The sequence below is a fragment of the Coenobita brevimanus genome, chromosome 111, assembly GCF_032717465.1.
Source record: "Coenobita brevimanus isolate Jiangsu-jjx chromosome 111, ASM3271746v2, whole genome shotgun sequence".
Classification (NCBI taxonomy): Eukaryota; Metazoa; Arthropoda; class Malacostraca; order Decapoda; family Coenobitidae; genus Coenobita; species Coenobita brevimanus.
This window is the reverse complement of record NC_137064.1, coordinates 4,506,262-4,526,100: the sequence shown is the minus strand read 5'-3', so window position 1 is coordinate 4,526,100 and position 19,839 is coordinate 4,506,262. Positions and strand designations below refer to the sequence as shown.

At 41.6% G+C, this 19,839-nt stretch overlaps 1 protein-coding gene across 3 annotated transcripts in view; it reads right to left on the bottom strand.

Annotated features, from left to right (window-relative positions):
- LOC145417897 (centrosomal protein of 76 kDa-like) overlaps positions 1-8,840 on the bottom strand; it is a 76,159-nt gene extending 67,319 nt beyond the window's left edge. For 2 of the 3 annotated variants that reach the window (XM_080286515.1, XM_080286517.1), the window contains exon 1: positions 4,361-4,557. In XM_080286515.1, coding sequence (XP_080142641.1) covers positions 4,361-4,426 — 66 coding nt within the window. In that variant the 5' untranslated portion in view covers positions 4,427-4,557. Of the gene's footprint in view, positions 1-4,360; positions 4,558-8,795 lie in introns of those variants that run through there. The other variant, XM_080286516.1, reaches the window with a different exon arrangement.
- Between the last annotated feature and the right edge of the window lie 10,999 nt (positions 8,841-19,839).

Sequence of the window (19,839 nt, the reverse complement as noted above, 5' to 3'; positions counted from 1 at the left end):
TCCATTACTCGTGTTTTTACTTTTCTCATCACCCCATCCATGTATATGTTGAACAACCATGGGGACATCACACTACCTTGTCGCACACCCACACTGATCGTGAACCAATCACTTAGATGCCCATTTACCCTTACCCATGCCTCACTGCCACCGTAAAAACTCTTGACAGCACCTACCAGCTTACCATCTACACTGCACATGCACAAAACTTTCCACAATCTTTCTCTGTCTACTTTGTCATATGCATTATCCAGATCCATAAATGCCATAAACACCTTACAATACTTCTCACATGCCTTCTCCACTCTGTCGTACTGCAAATATTTCATCTACACATCCTCTAAAGCCACCCTGTTCATCACTCGCTAGGATCTCTGATATCTCTCTTACTTCCTCTTTAATAATTCTTCCATATACCTTCCCTACAACACTCAATAGACCTAAGCCATGATAATTCTTACACTCACTTTGCTCACCTTTATTTTTGTACAAGGGTACAATCACTGCCTTTTTCCACACTACTAGCACAGTTTCACTCATCTATGCCTTATAACATAAATCCAACAAGCACTTCATTCTGCTTTCTCCACTACATTTAATCATCTCTGTATGTACCTCATCAACCCCAGTTGCTTTCCCATTTTTCAGCCACTTCACAGCATTCTTCACTTCTACAAGTGTTACTTCATATTTTATCATATTTTTGTAGGTGGGCACGGCTGACACTTGCTTGCAAGTACAAACAATTTCAAATGTTGCGAATGAACTTTGTGTGAGGTAACACAAAATAATGTAGGCCTGTTTTAAAAATAGGTATTGATTTATTACAAATATGGGAAAGCAGCTGGGGTTGATGAGGTGTATGCAGTGATGATTAAGTCTAGTGGAGAGGGTAGAATGAAGTGCTTGTTGGAGATATGTGAAAAGGCATGGATGAGTGAAACTGTGCCAGCAGAGTGGAAAAGGCTGTGACTATACCCCATACAAAAATAAATGTGAGCAAAGTGAGTGCAAGAATTATCGTGGCATAAGTTTATTGAGAGTGGTAGAGAAGATATATGGAAGAATTATTATACAGAAAGTAAGAGAGATATCAGAAGTCCTAGTGAGTGATGATCAGGGTGGCTTTAGGAGTGGCAGAGGATGTGTTGATCAAACATTTGCAGTCAGACAGATATGGAGAAGGATTGTAAGAAGGACTATAAGGTGTTTATGGCATTCATGGATCTGGAAAATGCATACAACAAAGAAGACAGAGAAGGACTGTGGAAGGTTTTGCACATGTACAGTGTACATGGTAATCTGCTAGGTGCCATCAAGAGTTTTTATGATGGTAGTGAAGCACGTGTGAGGGTTAATGGGCATCTAAGTGAATGGTTCACGATCGGTATGAGCGTGCGACAAGGTTGTGGGATGTCCCCAGATTGTTCAATATATATATATATATGGATGGGGTGATGAGAGAAGTAAAAATACAAGTAATGGAGAGGGGGATGGTGTTGGTAATAAATGGTTATGGATGGCATATCTCAAATTTGTTGTATCCTGATGATGCAGTGCTACTTGCATATACCACACAAGAACTTGGTAGACTAGTGCAGTTTTGCTGATGTCTGTGAATGTCGTGTCCTAAGAGTAAATGTAGAAAAGAGTAAAGTGATGGTTACTGAGAGAGGTAACTTCCAGTGCGATATTACAGTAAATGGAGAGAGACTGAAATTGGTGAAAGAGTTCAAATACCTGGGTACAGTGATAGAAAATAGAGGAAAACATGCTAAAGACAAAGAAAGTAGAGAAACATAAGGAAGGAAAGTAGCTGGTGCAATGAAGACCTTGATAAGAAGCAGAGGCTTGAGTGTTACAGCTGAACGAGGCTTACATGGAGTGTTAGTGCCAACTTTTAATATATGGATGTGAGACTATGGTGTGGCATGAAAATGAAAAGTCAAGAGTAAGCACAGTGGAGATGTGACTGCTGAGGAATGTATGTGGAGCACAGAGAGTGGATAGGATACAAAATAATGTGATTCGTGAAAGGTGTGGAATGAGGAAGTCTGTGGACACCAGAATCAAAGGGAGTGTACTGAGATGGTATGGTCACAGGGAGAGAATGGATAATAAAAAAGCGGTGAAAAGGTATATTTGAGCAAATCTGAAGAAGGGAAGAGGCGAGGTAGGCTGAGGAGGTGGAGGGATATGGTGGATGAGTGTGTGTGGAAGAGAGGTTTGGAAGTCTGTGAGGCTAGAGGACTGACAAGAGATCGAGTTGGGTGGATGGGTGGATGAATACTGTGAGGAGAAGTGCATGATCAAGGATTTAGTACCCCTTTTTAAAGTGACAGCGTCCAGACTGACTCTATAGGATATGTTTATGTGAAGCTACAGAACGTGGTGAATGTTTTTGGTGAATCAGATAGAGCCAGGATTTCGGGGGGCTTGAATGGTGAGCGAATGGAATCATGGCCCATAGGACTGGGCAAATTTGGGCTATCTGGACATTGCTACTCCTCACCCTGCCCTGGGGTGGGAAAGGAGGTCCAGATGATGATGATGATGATGATGATTAAGATGATGATGATGAAATATATTTACTTTTGCTTCAGAAAGCTACCAGGTTTTAAAGAAAACTGACAAACACCAATATTTTGAGAAATAACCACACCCGCTAAACACAGGCAGTCAATAACAGGAAGGCCTTTCTGTCTATTTTTATGAACCAGACACCTGATACCCATACTAGCTGTACTCTACTAAATATGTAAAAACTGTACAGAAACAGTTCATTCTGTTACAGCACTTAAGTGTAAACAACATTATTTGTTCAACAAAAGAAATATGAGAATCATCCTCTGGGGCAAACAGTCTCTTTCAAATGTCTGGAATAGTGTCTCCAAACAGAACAACAGGCAAACATGATACACATGTAGAAATTCATAATGCACAACTATGTGCTTGACTGGGGAAGGGAGAAGGACATCCAGAGGATTCTGGGGGCACTGCTGCAGCTGTGACAGCACCGCTTGAGCAGTTTAAGACATCCCACAGCCTTGGCAGACAGGATCAATGGTTTGATCTGGCATGATACTGTGCAACTGGCCTGCTTTTTCCACACATGCAATATCCTTGTTACTGTTTTTTTTCTTTTTTCTTTTTTTTTTTTTTGACAGCACATTCCATGCATATGGAGCCCACACATATAGAGGGTTTACTGTATGTGATGACATAATAGCCTGGAGGTGGCTGTCATCCCCTGTCATGGGAAGCAAGGCATAAGAGATGATAACGATGATTATGATCATCATCCTGGCCGTTTTTTCTAAAATGTATGGGACAAGCAGATCTACAGCACACTTCTTTACTGCTTTTGAAGAATTAATCATGGAATAAAGATATCCCTCCTCTCTTCCTGTACTATAGGAGCTCAATATTTATGTATAACACAAAATATGACCACTCAGGATGCCAAATCTCTTCTCCCTGAACTATAGGAGTTACAACAAAGTGATGATGAGTACGGTAGGGGTACCACATCCCTAATGCATTCACTACTGGAAAACAGGTTTCCGGCCCCTAACTCCCATACTAATTTAGTGTTGCCTACTCTGACATGCAGAAAATATGTGAAACGCTATATAATACATATTCTTTTCTACCTCTCTGCCCAGGGATTCCATGCATCCTGCACAACAATACAGCTGTAGAGCTGAAAAGTCAAGCAGTCATTAAGCCAATACATTGCCATATGGGTTCCATGGACTTTATGAAAACTGTAGGAGCCCATCTGGTGAGCAGTTCTTCCCCTGTGTACAGGCTACAATCACAATTTCAAACAGCAAAAGTACACTATAACAGTACAGTATTACAATGCAATGCCGCAGAACACTAACTGAATACCAAACCAAAGATCATACAGAACTTATATGTAGTAAAGGACTCAGACTTCCTCTTATCCATCATTTGTTCTGAAAAATAATTTTTCATTCATTCATTGCCAGACGCCATGTATCCCAGACAGGGTGGCCAAGGGCCCAGAGTTAATTGTTTTACAGGGAGGGGCACTAATCCTCCACCAACCCCACTTGACGTAGGGATGCCAACAGCATCTGGTGTTCCCGGGCGGTCACCCATCCAAGTACTAACCAGACCCAACGCCGAAAAATAAAAAAAGTATAACACCAAATGAAAGCAGAAAAACAATTCTTGTGTTCAAGTAGTAATAACAAAGGTCAGTTTTTTGTTCATTGTAGCTACTACTGAACAAAGGTAAATCAAATTAAAAAGACATACTGTAGCTCAAAAAGCTTCACATGAGACAGTAAAAAAAAAAAAATAATAATAATAAAAAAAAAAAAAAACATACCTTCTCCAGTTCAGATCTGATCATGTCAACACTAGCACAGTGTGGTCTGTGGTTCCTGTTCAACATGGCTGCTGGGACCAGTGCAATAAATTCTGAAAATTCTTGTAATATCTTGTACAGGTTCCTTGGGGGTGGGGAGGATCATTTTTCACTGGTTATCCTGGCTTGTCTATGAATGGCCATTACTTCTGTAAATTTAGTCAACCTGTTAAACATTAATAGTAGCTGTGGTCTCTGACACACACACACACACACACACACACACATGCATGTCCACACAGAAATCAGAGCCAAATTTTGCCAAAACTATTAAAAGGGTGATTAATTGACATGTTTTATAGCTAGCCTAGCCTAATAAAGCTTAACCCATCATAAGCCACCAACCTTACCTAATCTAAACTGGACAGGGCAATCTTCCTGTCCTAACCTATTGCCATCATAAACGGCCAGAAACCATTCTATCTAGACCTATTTGCTTTACAAAGGGATGGTAATAAGGTGAAATCAAAATCAATATGTCCATATCTGCACAAATATAACAGGAGAACTTAGCTAAAAGACAGATTATACACACACAAAAAAAAGGGGGGAGGGGGGGGACCAAATGCAGTTCCACACACACATTTTCAAAAACACTTTTTCCTAGCAAGTCACTTGTTTTTGAGTTTCCCTAGCCTCGTCTAACCTGCTTTAATTTAACTTAACCAGGCCTGAGAAAGGCATCCTTCTGTCCTAATCAAACTGGTACTTTTTTTCAGTCCCTAACAGATTTGTTTAAGTTCAGTATTTCTAGACATAGACTGCACCTGTACAAATACTATTACTTCGACAATATGAGGTGCTCCGGACCAGAGAGGCGACCGTGCATTTTGCTTATTTGCTTTGACATCTATTTACCAAACTGTAATATACTTTAAACATGTCATGTTTACCACCATTTTAATCATCTTGGCTGGCACTTTCAGGCTAAACAATAAAATGCATATAAGTATAATTTTACTGTTGTATAATTGGCCATGTCAAAGTTCAACAACTATTTACCAAAAATAAGCAAAATGCACGTTCGCCTCTCTGGGCTCGAAGTGCCTCATATGACACTTCCCTCGCTCTGGTCTCAGCGTTCATCACACAGTGCCAGCAAAAAAAAAGGAATATGACTGTAGTGCCACTACACAACATCTCTGGAAAAATGTTCAGTATATTCAGTCACTGCCCATGGGATAATCTGATGAGTCCATTTAGGAAATACTGTATGTGAAAATAATGATGGTGGTGGTGGTGGTGGTGGTGGTGGTGGTGATGATGAAGATGATGATGATGATGATGATGATATGATGATGATGATGATGATGATAAAATACAGTAATAATAATAATAATAATAATAATAATAATAATAATAATAATGTAATGGGGTGTATAAAAGCCCGCATTGCCTAGAGACAAAGTGGGGATCCTCTCTTTGGCTCATTGGTAGCATGCGCACGTATCAAGCGCGAGGGCCTGAGATCAAATCTCGGCCAGGACAGTGTGATTAATTTGTTAAGTTTCATTTTCGTTATTACATTGCTTGGCAGCGGTGTGGGATGTGAGGCGGGGCTTGGCTGGCAATTTGATGTTGTTCCTTTGTTAGCTGACAGCATCCCTGTCCTTACGTCCCGGGGATGGGCTGGTTGGTGTGGTCCACAGCCTCCCCGAGGTGGCCTCCGATGCTATGCTACCTTGTGTGTTCGAAACTCACCAAATTAATCACCAAGGGGAGAAAAGAGGGAAATAATAGGATGTATAAAAGCCTGCATTGCCTACAGGCAAAGTGGGGATCCTCTCTTTTGTTCAGCGGTAACGTATGCTCATATCAAGCATGAGGGCCTGAGATCGAATCTCAGCCAGGACAGTGATTAATTTGTTAAGTTTCATTTTGATTATTACAATAATAACAATAATAATAGAGCAGATAAAGATAATGAACAGTACACTGTACTCCTGGAGTCCAGTCTACAGTGAACTTCCAATAATCCGGCATCCGATGGTTCGGAATTTTCAGCTCAGGGTTACTTTTAGCTTTTGGGGGTAAAAAATAAAGAAAAATCGGGAAAAAATAAAAAAATATCGATGGTACTACTGTACCACCCCAACACTACTAGCACTAATATGACCTCTATCTATCTATCTATAGCCCGACGCCCTAATCCCGCAAAGGATGGCCGCAGACAAAACGCCTCCAAGTCACTCTGTCACCCACCATTTGACTACCCTCCCCCCAACTCACCCCCCCCTCCCTCATATACCTCTCAACTCCATCCCTCCACCTCATCCTCGGTCTACCCCTCCCTCTCCCTCCCTCCACCTCACCTACATACACCCTCTTAGTCAGTCTTTCATTCTCCATTCTCTCCACATGTCCAAACCACCTCAGTGTATTTCTCCTAATCTTCTCAACCACATCCACATCTACCCCACAACGTTCCTTCACTTCTTCATTCGTCAACCTGTCCCTCCACGTCACTCCACATGCTCCTCTCAAGTAACTCATTTCCACTGCTCTCACTCTTGACTTGTTCCCCTCTTGCAAGGTCCACGCCTCGCTTCCATACGTCAGAGTAGGGATCACAGTACCATCATGCAGTGACTTCTTAACTTCCATACTCACCTCAAACCACCTATATCTACACTACAAAGGTAAGTAAAGAAAACTATCATTTTTTAATTATTATAATTTATTATTACTGTATTTTGAACATTATCGGGTACCTGTCCCACAGGCCGGAAAATCTGATAATCTGGAAGGTCTGTGGGCTACTGCATTCTGGATTAATGGACTTTTACTGTATATATTCAGTAATTATCGTAACTATTTATTCTGCATTATTTTGAAAATTCAAATGGTCATGCTATTAGAGTTTTTTTTTTTTTTTTTTTTTTTTTTTTAATGTGACCGACTCTGGGCATTGGCTTCACTGCCTGCTTTCAAGGCCCAGTAGTCCTCCTACGTACCGCACACCTCTACATGTCACCACTTCGGCGCTAACACCCACCGTCCATATTGAATACATGCTAGGGCTGTCTCATACAGGACTGGCGTATTGGTATTAGTGGGGGTATTTTTACGACATGTCGGCGGACCTTCTAGTAGATCAGTAAAGTCTGATTTTATGAAATTCAAATCCTTAAACTGTTCCCTGCCACAGCGGGATTTGAACCCGGGTCCATCAGGACTGCAGGCCAACTCTCTACCGATTGAGCCACCGCCTCCCCCTAACGTTAGGTTACCATAGTTAACTTTACGATGGGTTTCAGGCATGACTAGGTTGCATTCTGGCAGAATACTGGTAGTAAAACTTATATAATCTAAAATAACTTGCCAAACCTATGGTTGAAAACAAAATTGTTATCGATATGCACAGTAACAACTCAGTATATGGCAGTTTGATATGCAACTGACAATGATAAAAAAAAAAGTTTTACCTAGTTTTGGGTTAACAATCGCAGAATCTGTTTGTACTGTATGATAATTGTGGTGGCCGCGTACAACAATCCCCTGCGTAAACAGTGCCACCCACGCAAGCCAATGGTCAGGTGTTTGAGCCACGATGGCCTCCCAGTACTAACATTTGATCAGTCTCTCTCTTTTGTTGTCTCACACATGCAAGGCCACTGAAACACTATCCCTACTGCCAAATAACAGTGCAAGTGTGCAACAAATAGTGTATGTGCAATGCTAAGTGATAACCTTTTTGTGTGTGGAATATTGAAACTTGTGACAAATGCACAAATGTTCTGGTTCCTTGACAAGGCACTGATCAGATCACTTACCGGTACTGAATAAGCCCAATCTATTTGGAGTCCTAAAAAATAAATAAATAAATAAAAATATATATCAACAGAAAACATTCAGTGGACTGTGACTTGGGTACTCCCTGGAATGAGGAATCTGTCAATCGAAGAAAGACTTAAAGAGTTTGACTTACCCACCCTGGCTTACAGACCAGCTAGAGGGTATATGGCAGAAGTGTTTAAGATCTCGCAAGGAAAATATGGCAGAGGTGGTGCCAAAACGGAAAGAACATGAAGGCATTACAAAAGGACATGAGCTGAAGCTATTCGAAAGGCAGGTAAGGGCTCAAATAAGGTGGCATTCCTTCAGCTACAGAACAACTGAAGCGTATGTACCTTCGAGCATCATTTGGACTGCTAAGTTCAACTTTGAAACCACACTTGGAAAATCTGGATTTGGACGTCCTAATGATGCTGATCTGGACATAGATGTCTGAAGCCCTGTGCCCAGAAGCAACAAGTGAACATTTACAGTATATGCACCAGTGTTTTACACTAAACGTAACTTGGCTGAGTAATATCTTTCTTGCATGGCCACTGAAATACCATCCCTAAGTTGAGAAAATAAATTAGGAAGATGGGCATTTAAACCCCATACACACATTACCAGCTGATGACTTTTGTTTATATTATTGCGTCGCTTAAACTTGAAGCCGAAGTGATGACGTCAAATTCCCATGACAAATAAATTATCATCCTACTCTTCCAATAGCTGCTCAACAGTCAATATGCAGTAAGCATTTGACATCTCTGTTGTGATGTTGCTTTCACATTTCCTTGCCTATTTTATGGCGAAAGTTGAGAAAATAAATAAGGAAGACGGGCATTTAAATACCACACACATTACCAGCAGATGACTTTTGTTTATATTCTAGCGTCGCTTTTCGCTTAAAGCCGAAGTGATGACGTCAGATTACCATGACAACAACACAAACATCCGACAACGGTGTTGATGTGATGGGTGAACTGCTCTGTTTCAGTTGTGAAGTCCTCCCAGTTGGCTCTCTTATAATTAGTGTATGTGTGTCTGTGGCCAGCTGGGGTGAGTCTGGTTTTGGTAGTGATGATTAGGTGGTCAGAGCCAAGGGTTTTGACCACTCTCCAGGATGTTGTGGGCGCGAGGTTTGGGGAGCAAAACGTGATGTCTGGGGATGAGGGGATGAAGAAGGCTTGGTGATGTTGATGGAGATTGTTGAGGATGAAAAGATTATCAGTCTGGGATTGTAGTACTGCCTGTGTCAGGGTTGTTGACATGCCAGGCCGACGCCTTGGCGTTGAAATCACCACCCATGATGATGTTGGGTGTGTCAGTGATATGTATTTGAGGAGAGTGTGTGGTACTGTGGGGGACGATTGGGGGTGGAATGTATGTACTGGCGATTGTTATGTGTGATTTGTTACCAGTGCTATTTCAGTTGTGGTGTCATGTGGGGGGAGAAGTGACTTTGTGTGTGCACTAGTATCTGAAAAGTTGATGGATTGGTGTACGTACCAGGGTGATGAATCCACCACCACCGCCGTCGGCCCGGTCTTGTCTGATGGTGGTGAAATTATGAAATGTAGGTGTTTTTTGTGTTCTGCTTAGTTTTGTTTCTTGTAAGATGGCAGTTTTTTTTTTTTTTTATGTTTGATGAATTGTGTGAGTTCTTGTTTTTTGGTATTTATGTCATCTATGTTCATTTGAAGAATGTTTATGTTGCGTGTACTATAATGTGTTGGGTGCTGCAGCACTGGGGGGGGAGGTGGGGATGTGGGTGGAGGGGAAGGGGTAGTAGAAGGTTGTGATGGAGATAATTGGGTTGGAGTGAATTAGACTGGGGTGGACTGGGAGGGCTTGGAGGATTGGATGGTGTGGGAAGGATCGGTGGGTTAGGCTGAGGAGGTATGGAGGAAGGAGGAGTGTTGGTGGGGGGGTTAGTGGGTGGGGGGAAGGAGCATAAGGAGCATGAGCAGGTGTTTGTGTAATATTCTCTGGATGCAAGTGTTGTGCAGGTGTAATGGGTCCAGTTCTTGAAGGAATTGCACTGAACTTAACCCTTTGTCCGTCGGCTCGAAGTGATAGGTTTTGAGCATGCCGGACATGTCTATTTGTTCATGGGTCCTGGATTGCTCTCAGTGTCACTGGCTAGAAGTCTTCGAGAAATGACTGCCAAGGAGTCATTTCTCGGTATGGAAATAACAGCGTTGTTGTATATGTTGAGAAATGTGGTACTTGCCCAGGCAACCAGAGCCACTCCCAGGTTCTCGGTCCCCGTGAGGGGCCTGGGGGGTTTGCAGTGGTTTGGCCTTCTTGCTGTCCTCCTCTGCTTCGATAGCCTCTGAGCGGTAGACCCACGGTGAATATGCCACTGCTCCAGGTCTTTTCAATTTGGTTGTAAGCGTTGGTCTTGGTCACCTACTTGTGGCATTCCACACTGCTCAATCTCCAGCAGCTTCTCTTGTCAGCCCCTTACCCTTGAGGTTACACTCTATGACCTTGTCCCAGGTCTTCTTCCACCTGCCTCTTGCAACCCTACCCTCAACATTTGCACCTCTTACCCTCTGCAACCAGTTGTCATCCTTCCTCCTCTTCACATTACCAAACTATCTCAATCTACCTCTTCTTTATTACAAAATACTGTACATTCAGGTCCCATCCTTCCTCTCAGCTCTTCATTCTTAATCCTAATCCTCCCAGACCTGTCACTCTAATAATTATTAACTCTATTTTTTAAGCCTATGAATATCCTCTTTCTTTACTGTCCACATCTTACGACCATACAGCATTACTCTCCTAACACACGCTGCATACAAGGACCCATCAGCATGGAAGGAGAACCCTCCAGTGTCAGGAGAGGCAACAGCTCCATGAACTTTTTCAGCTACTCCTTAACCTAACCACCTCCAGCACATATCATGTCTTCCAAATAATAAACTCCTGCACACACTCAAGAGACTCTCCAAGGTCAATCCTTTCCTGCCTCTCTGTGTCTGCACGTTCTCCCCTACACACCACACACATGAAATCAGCATTAATTCGCAGCCTACCTCTAATTCCGCTACATCTCTTATACACCCACTTCAAACAAATACTGCACAAATTTAAGAAAGAAAAAACTCATTTGGTGTATAAACACCCCAGCAATGGTTGGCTAAATAATGCTGCCCACCAAAAATGTATCAAATACAGAAATAGTCGGTTGTGTAATTAAAAATGTACAAAAGCAGAAAAGGTACTTTTTCTCAAATTCTGTGTCAGCCATATCATTAATGATTTGGAGATGGTGTGTTTGGCCATGTGGAGAGGATGGAGGGTGAAAGACTGACGAAGAGAGTGTATGTGAGTGAGGTGGAGTGGGGAAGAGGGAGGGGGAGGCCGAGGATGAGATGGAGGGATGGGGTGGAGAGGTATATGAGAGAGGGGGGTGTGAGTTGGGAGCGGGGCAGTGAAATGGCGGAGGACAGGGTGATGTGGAGGCGATTTGTTTGTGACCCCCCCGAACGGGATTGAGGCGTCTGGCAATAGATAGATAGATAGTGTACTTCACTCATAGAGGAAGGGGAGAAAAGATTATGCTGACTGAGAGATGAGCTACAGCATTGTCATTGACATTAAAAAAAAAAAAAGTACACTGACAGATCATCTCAAGCTACTGTTGCATCATTAGGAAAGTACAAAATGTTGCAAGTTGTGAAGTATCCAATACCTGTATACAGTATACTAAATTTGGTTCATGAAATATTACACAAGCCCAGGTACTCATATTAACAATTGTCCAATAAGTTCATCAGCCACTATTTATATGATTTTCACTTTCATATCTTAGACAATTTAATAAAGTTGACCCCCAGATCCTTGCACTTATGCACAAGTTCTTCTCTCATTAAGGTGGGCTGCCATATGCCACATTCATAGTTCTTTGGATTACTGGAATGCATAAATGTATGTAGCTAATATCCATGAGATCTTTCTGTTGATGGAAACTGAATCAGAATTATGTATTAAATGTTTCTTCCTCATATCCTCACTATTTTAGCTAACTTGACAAGGTGGGAATTCATCCTCCCATCTGCCTGGATTGTCATGAAGGTGTTTTATCTAAATTTATGGTTATGCACTGAAAAGTACTACTGAAACACCACCGACTAGTTGCATAACCAAGCGTGGACGATTGTATGTGTGTATGCACCGACAGAGGACCGAGTGGCAAGAGTAAAAGATTAGTTTGGGCGAGAGTAGAAGCATGTATGGACAAATTTGAGGAGCGAGAGAGTGCTTTTGATTGGAGACATGAATGGCAAAGTTGGGAATGTACGAGTGGATGGAGTGGTTGGTCAGTGGGGTGTGCCAGCTGAAGTAGATGGGAATGGTTGTGCTTTGGTGGACATCTGTTCTGGTAAGGGGTTGGCAATAGCCAGCACCTACTTTCGGCATAAGATGATCCACCGGTATGCATGGAGAGTAATGAGGAGGATGGATGGTGACCTTGTTGAACGAAAGGCAATGATAGACTACGTGTGTGTGGGTGAGCGAATGAGAAGACAAGTGTTGGATGCAAGAGTGTGGAGAGGGTGGGGGAATGGAGGCTCGGACCATCACTTAGTGATGGCCAAGATAAAGCTGCAAAGAAAATGGTTAAGGAGACGAAGGGGAAGACAGGAGGAAACAGCTCCTGTGAGAAGAGTGGAGAATTTGCAAGATAGTGAGAAAATGGCAGAGTATAAGAGTATAGTGGAAGAAAGATTGGGAAGGTATGAGCTAGAGCAGATGGAAGGAGTGGAAGATGTATGTAAGATATTCACGGAAGAGATAGGCACAGCGTGTGAGGTGGTTTGTGGAGTGAGGAGAAGATGCAAAGGTGTGCAAGGGACAGCATGGTGGAATGATGAGGTGAAACGAGCTGTGGAACAAAAGAAGAAGGCATATAGTGATTGGTTAGCGAGTAGAGGTAGGGGAGAAGATGAGAGAGAGAGAAGAGAGGTATATGTGAGCAGGAGAAGGGAGGTGAAGAGACTGGTGAAGGAGATTAAGAAGAAAGTGGATGAAGAGTTTGGGAGGAATCTGAGTGTGAAATGAAGGGAGAGTAAGAAATTGTTTTGGAAGGAGGTAAAGAAAGTAAGGCAGTGTGAAAGGGGAAACAGTAGGGGAGTGAAAGATAGGAATAATAGATTGTTGGTGGAGAAGAGAGAGAAATTGAGGAGACGGAAGGAGCACTTTGAGGATTTGTTGAATGTAGGGAGTGAAAGCAATGCAAGTATAAGTGGTTGGGGAATGGCTGGGAGAAGAAGAGATGAGAGGAGGGAGGAAGAGATCAGTAGGGCGGAAGTAGTGGAAGCAATGAAGATCAAGATGGGAAAGGCCCCAGGAATTGATGGAGTGTGGTGAAATGCTGAGGTATGGGGGTGAGATTGTTGTGGAGTGGATATGGAAGTTGTGTAGATTGGCTTGGGAAGAGGGAAGGGTTCCAGAGGACTGGAAATCAGGTATAATTGTTTCTTTATACAAAGGAAAAGGGGAGAGAGAAGTATGTGGTATCCATAGGGGTATTTGCGTTCTTATTATGACTGGTAAAATATATGGTAGAATACTCATTGATAGGGTTTGGCATGTGACAGAGGAGCTAGTTGGAGAAGAACAAGGGGGATTTAGGAAGGGAAAAGGGTGTGTAGATCAGCTATTTGTTCTAAGATGTTTAGTGGAGAAGTATCTAGAGAAGGGAAAGAAAGTGTATGCTGCCTTCATGGACTTGGAGAAAGCTTATGACAGAATAGATAGGCAAGGTATGTGGAAGGTATTAAGAATATATGGGGTGGAGGGGAAATTGTTGAATGCTGTGAAGAGTATGAACGAAGGAGCTAGGGCTATGGTGTGAGTGGATGGTGAGCTGAGTGAGTTTTTTATCTCAATGTGGGACTGAAACAGGGTTGTGTGATGTCTCCATGGCTGTTTAATATATACATGGATGGTGTTGTAAAGGAGGTGCAAGGTAGGGCAGTGGATGTGGGGGTGGCTCTAATGAATGAGGGTGAGATTTGGAAGATTCCAGTGTTGCTGCTTGCTGATGATGCAGTATTGTTGAGTGAAGATGAATGGGAGTTGCAAGGTTTGGTGAATGAATCTGGGACAGTGTGTAGGAGGAGGAAGCTGAAAGTTAATGTAAACAAAAGTAAAGTTATGGTGTTTGAGAGGAATGAAGTCACAGAATGTACAGTGAGGTTGGATGGTGAGGATATGGAGAATGTGAGTGCATTCAAGTACTTGGGTAGTGTGATGAGTAAGGATGGAACTTTGGGGGAAGAAGTGCATGAAAGGGTACAGCAGGGAAGGAATGTTGTTGGTTCACTGAAAGCAGTGATATGAAATAGGGAGGTGAGTATGGAAGTTAAGAAGTCACTGCATGATAGTACTGTGATCCCTACCCTGACGTATGGAAGCAAGGCGTGGACCTTGCAAGAGGGGAACAAGTCAAGAGTGAAAGCAGTGGAAATGAGTTACTTGAGAGGAGCATGTGGAGTGACATGGAGGGACAGGTTGACGAATGAAGAAGTGAAGGAACGTTGTGAGGTGGATGTGGATGTGGTTGAGAAGATTAGGAGAAATACACTGAGGTGGTTTGGACATGTGGAGAGAATGGAGAATGAAAGACTGACTATGAGGGTGTATGTAGGTGAGGTGGAGGGAGGGAGAAGGAGGGGTAGACCGAGGATGAGGTGGAGGGAGGGAGAAGGAGGGGTAGACCGAGGATGAGGTGGAGGGATGGAGTTGAGAGGTATATGAGGGAGTGGGGGTGAGTTGGGGGGAGGGTAGTCATATGGTGGGTGACAGAGCGACTTGGAGGCGTTTTGTCTGCAGCCATCCTTTGTGGGATTAGGGCGTCGGGCTATAGATAGATAGATTAACACACTGTTGCCATATATTTGTGTTTTGGAAGCACATGGGACAGTGCCAAACTTCTGCAGCATCAGAAGGCATAGAGAAATGAGATTCAGTCTCAAACCCTTCCTATATCAAAGAAGCTGCAGTAGAACCTCTGTTTGTAAGTATATTAGGACCTTTAAAAGTGGACCACAAGCCAAGCTTAATAATTATGGAGAAAATTTAATGCAGGAAAATACTGGATCTTACTCTTTCATAACTTTACAACCTCCATCTGTTCCAAGTTGTTACATCCAGCAAACATCCAGTTACATATGAGATACAAACACAAACAAACACAGCATATTTTTGGCATTCTGAAACATTTATTTATATATATGTGGAATGACGAAGGAAAAAGTTTTGAGACAATTTTCCCTCACCAAGTCATTTCAGGCACAATTAATACAAACCTTTTTGTAACCTGGTAACATGACTGTACTTTAAATTGTACAATGTACACAGAGCATATGTTACGCACCTCAACAAAATATTTAATAAAAGGACCCTACCCAACCCCACCTTAAGGTCAGAAAGGATATTGGGGAAAAGAAAGAAAGGAAAAAAAAAAAACTAATTCATTTCCTCAGATTTGGATGTAAGCAACCATGCATTAGAAGTACTTTGTATGCATGAGAAAAGCTATATTAACGGTAGACACTATTATTATAAAACCATGATACTGTTACAGTGCAATTCCCAATACCTGTACCTGATTTCCTAATTTCCAAAAAAATCAAGTTTTTCAAAAGAAATTAAAAGCCAGTTTACTGGAAAAAAGAAAATAACAAACATATTACCAAAAAAAATGGTTTAGCTTCCAGTGTTGCTGTCATACTGGAAAAGTGCCACAGTAGTTACAATAACTCAACCTGTCTCAAGCTGAACCAACTTGAATCACAAGACTGACATCATCATTTTTTTGTTTTGTGATTATGTGCCTGTGGGAAAAACAAATAACTGTTTACTGCCAAGTTTTTGCATCTGAACCACCAAAACCACGATGTTGGATAATAATCTGAGAATGGATAGTGTGAATAATAAAGGAATTGCCAATTAGGTGGGTTTCTGTACTGTAGATATAACTGATGGTAATGATAGTTTCAGTTTTCCAATAAATTCATATTTTCAAAGGCCTCTTAATCCCAACCATTTTGGATATGGGAACTGGCACTGCATTACAAAACCATGCCTGCAAATCTACTGAATGGACATCCTTCCGTACTAAGCAACTTGCATGACAAACGACGAATGGTGAAATTTCAACATTCCTGTGCCACATTAATACAGGTATGTCTATGCAAAATGCTTGAGCACAATACAGCAGTACTGTACAGTATGAGTCTTTAATAAATTGGTCTTTTAATAGTCTGTTTTCCAAACTGTCTTCTTCATAAAATTCTATTCTTTCCTTTGGCAGCATTCTGGAACACAAAGGACACACTGTCATATTATACTACACCTAAAATACTGTTATGCACACTTAGTAACTTATACATTCACTGGAATTGGAAAAGGAATAAATAAATCTGGCTCAAATTCAACTACAGCTACAGACAAAATTATGAACTGAACATCAACTAGTGTAATTACTGACCAGAACTGACATTATTATATACCGATACAGTCTATACAGTATATACAACATATATACTGCATGTATATATATATATATATATATATATATATATGTATATATATACGGTAATCCCTCATTTATCCGGATGGGCAGTATCTGGACCTGTTCATTATCCAGACACTGGACCTTGGCTCTATTAAACCATTATCCAAATTTACTTGCTATTAACAGGATGTAAAAGTCCCTAAGAACTTCAGCCGGCCAGCCGACGTGTTCAAACATTTGGTATCATGGCCGCTGGGCTTGAGCTGTGAGCAGGAAGTAGACCGTAACCCACAACCAGAGCTAAAATGTCTGTCTGCCCCTGTACTGAATGGTCAAAGTTGCGCGCTTGTCTTATCACCCCCAAAGAACCTCCAGCACCCGAGTAATACGACTATGATCCATAAGCAATGTCAAAATGTCTGTATGCATCCCTGCCCAAAGTCCAAAGTCGCACGGCCAACGGGCTGTCTTTCCTTATTGCCACCAACAGTGTAACGTAGACCTCAAGCCACGAGTAAATGTTCGGTGACAGTGGCTGTCCGCCTCTCCGCCGAATGTTCGAAGTCGCCCAGTCACTGGGAGTTGTGTTTCCGCATGACCACCAGGCATCTAAGACCGCAAGCCATGAGTAATTGTACGATAAAAGCGCCTGTCCACCAAGTGACAGAAAGGTGAAAATCCTGCCCACAGCCTCGCTTCTCCCTCCTTCCTGTCCCTCCTCCATACCCTCCCAGCTCCCCTCCTCACTCCCTCAGTCCCTCCACTCCTTCACATGGATAGCGCTGACTCATGAGTTTTTAAATTTTTTGTGATTTATTTAAATACTACTGGTCATATCAAAATTCTAGCGTGATCAGGAGAAAGCTCAAGAAATTCTGCATCTAGACATGTGCCTAACTTTTGGAAGATGCTCACAAAATTTTGCACTAGGACGGTGGGAAGGTAAGTTTTGCTCCTGAACGATATTTATTCTCATTGCATTTCTGTACTTTTACTCATCGGTTTCTGTGTTTTATTAGTTTATAATACAAACACCAGTGATGATTTCCAGTGGCATATTTGGCCGTGGAATTTTTTTGTGGCACGGGGACAGCTATCATTGGTGTCAGATAACTGATTTTCTAAGAGTTCTCAGGTTTTTTGTAATTTTTTTTTTGTTTATGTATTAATTCCTTAGTGTTTAGCATTATTTTGGATATATGTATGTGTGTTTTGATGTCTTAATATGGCAGATTGACCTGAAAACAATGCCAAATTAGGAGGGGTACTGTTCATACAGTAGTGTATAGGTAGGCTGTCTTTTGGTTTTCAATGTTTTTTTGCATGGTTTTCTTGGTGTGTAGCATTACTCTGGATATTCCTATGTGTGTCTGGATGTCTCAGTATGGGATATTGACCTGAAAACACTGAAAAAATTAGGAGGGCTACGGTACATACAGTAGTGTACAGGTAGGCTGTCTTTTGGCTTTCAGTGTTTTTTTTTTCATGGTTTTCTTGGTGTTAAAAATTATTTTCGATATTCCTATGTGTGTTTTGATGTCTAAATATACCTGAATGGCCAGAAAACACTGCCAAAATAAGCAGAGGTACTGTACAAATAGGGTAGTTATAGGTTGGAAGCTAGGTATAGATAGGGTCTGGGTACAGTAGGGGAGATATACATTGTTCATTATCTGGACACTGCCATTACCCGGACATGCCTTTGGCTCTATTATGTCAGATAATTGAGGGACTACTGTATATATATATATATATATATATATATATATATATATATATATATATATATATCCATCGTCCAATCCTACATTGCCCCATGAGGAGCATAGGAGCCTGGGGCTAGGCAGTTGGTCCTGACATGTAAGATGAGAGTGACCAGCCTCACTCATCCCTGAGTGGCATTGCATGAGCAATCAACCCCAACCACCCCTTGGATATAAATCTTCACCGGCTCAATCTGGTTGGAGTGCAATAATTACCCACTAAACCACCAGACGCCAAAATTTGGTTAAATGGTTACCACCCAGCATAGTAAATGGTTTCCTGGTGTACGGGGAACCATTTGGCTTGACTCTCAGTGTAGTCACCCACAGGAAGAAGGAAGAGGAAAGAATGAAGGGAAGAAAGACAGAAGAGGGAGTGTAATGTCACCGACAGGCAGAAGGACAAGGAAAGAATGAAGGAAAGAAAGACAGAAGAGAATAGAAGGAAAGAAGGATGGTGGAGAGGAAAGGGCAGACACCCGACAGCAGCAGTACATTGAGTGAGTGGATGGTGAGTGCCCCCACCTACCACGTATATATACAGTGCAGTCTCTCTTATCCGAAAATCATGGGACTTTCAAAGTTTCGTTTAATCGATTTTTTCGGATAAAAGATACAGTAATAGTATATAGCATACAAGGGAACAGTATTGTACTCACCCATCACCCATTTCTGATGTCTAGCCCACTACCAGCATCCAAAAAGCCACTCAACCATCACCAAAACAATACACTGTAGTAACTAGATATGTAACTGCACTTATGTAACTGTATTACGTAATTCACTGTAAGCAATTTGAACAAATAAAGTCTTAAACCTAACCGTTTTTTCATATTTTCTGTTTCCATATTCAATCATTTCCACATCATCTCCCACATCATCCAAATCTTCCGAGGTGGTGGATGAGGGCTGGAGCAATCAACACTCGCTCTAGTGACTAGTGGAGCAACCGTAAACTAACGCTAGTGGCGCGAAACAAGCCCGCCGTGTTTGAATTTTCGGATGGATTTCAGATTTTTGCAGTTAATCGAAATGAGAACGTTTTAGTAAAACTTACGGTTAATGGCATATTACGGTTACAAGAATTTCGGATAAAAGAGACTCCACTATGTATATATATATATATATATATATATATATATATTGTTACGGAACAGAGAAAGATAATGTACACTTTAAGTGAGAATACGAAAAGTCACTACTGTCCCGTAAAGTTCCAGGTTCAAAACAAAAGAGTTAGGTAAAATTACAAGTTAAAGTTTAATGCTTAAATTAACAACAAAACATTCAGGACTCATAAGGATAATGTAATGGCAAATAAACAGGTTAAATATATGGTTAACTGCAATAGCCTCTATTAACAC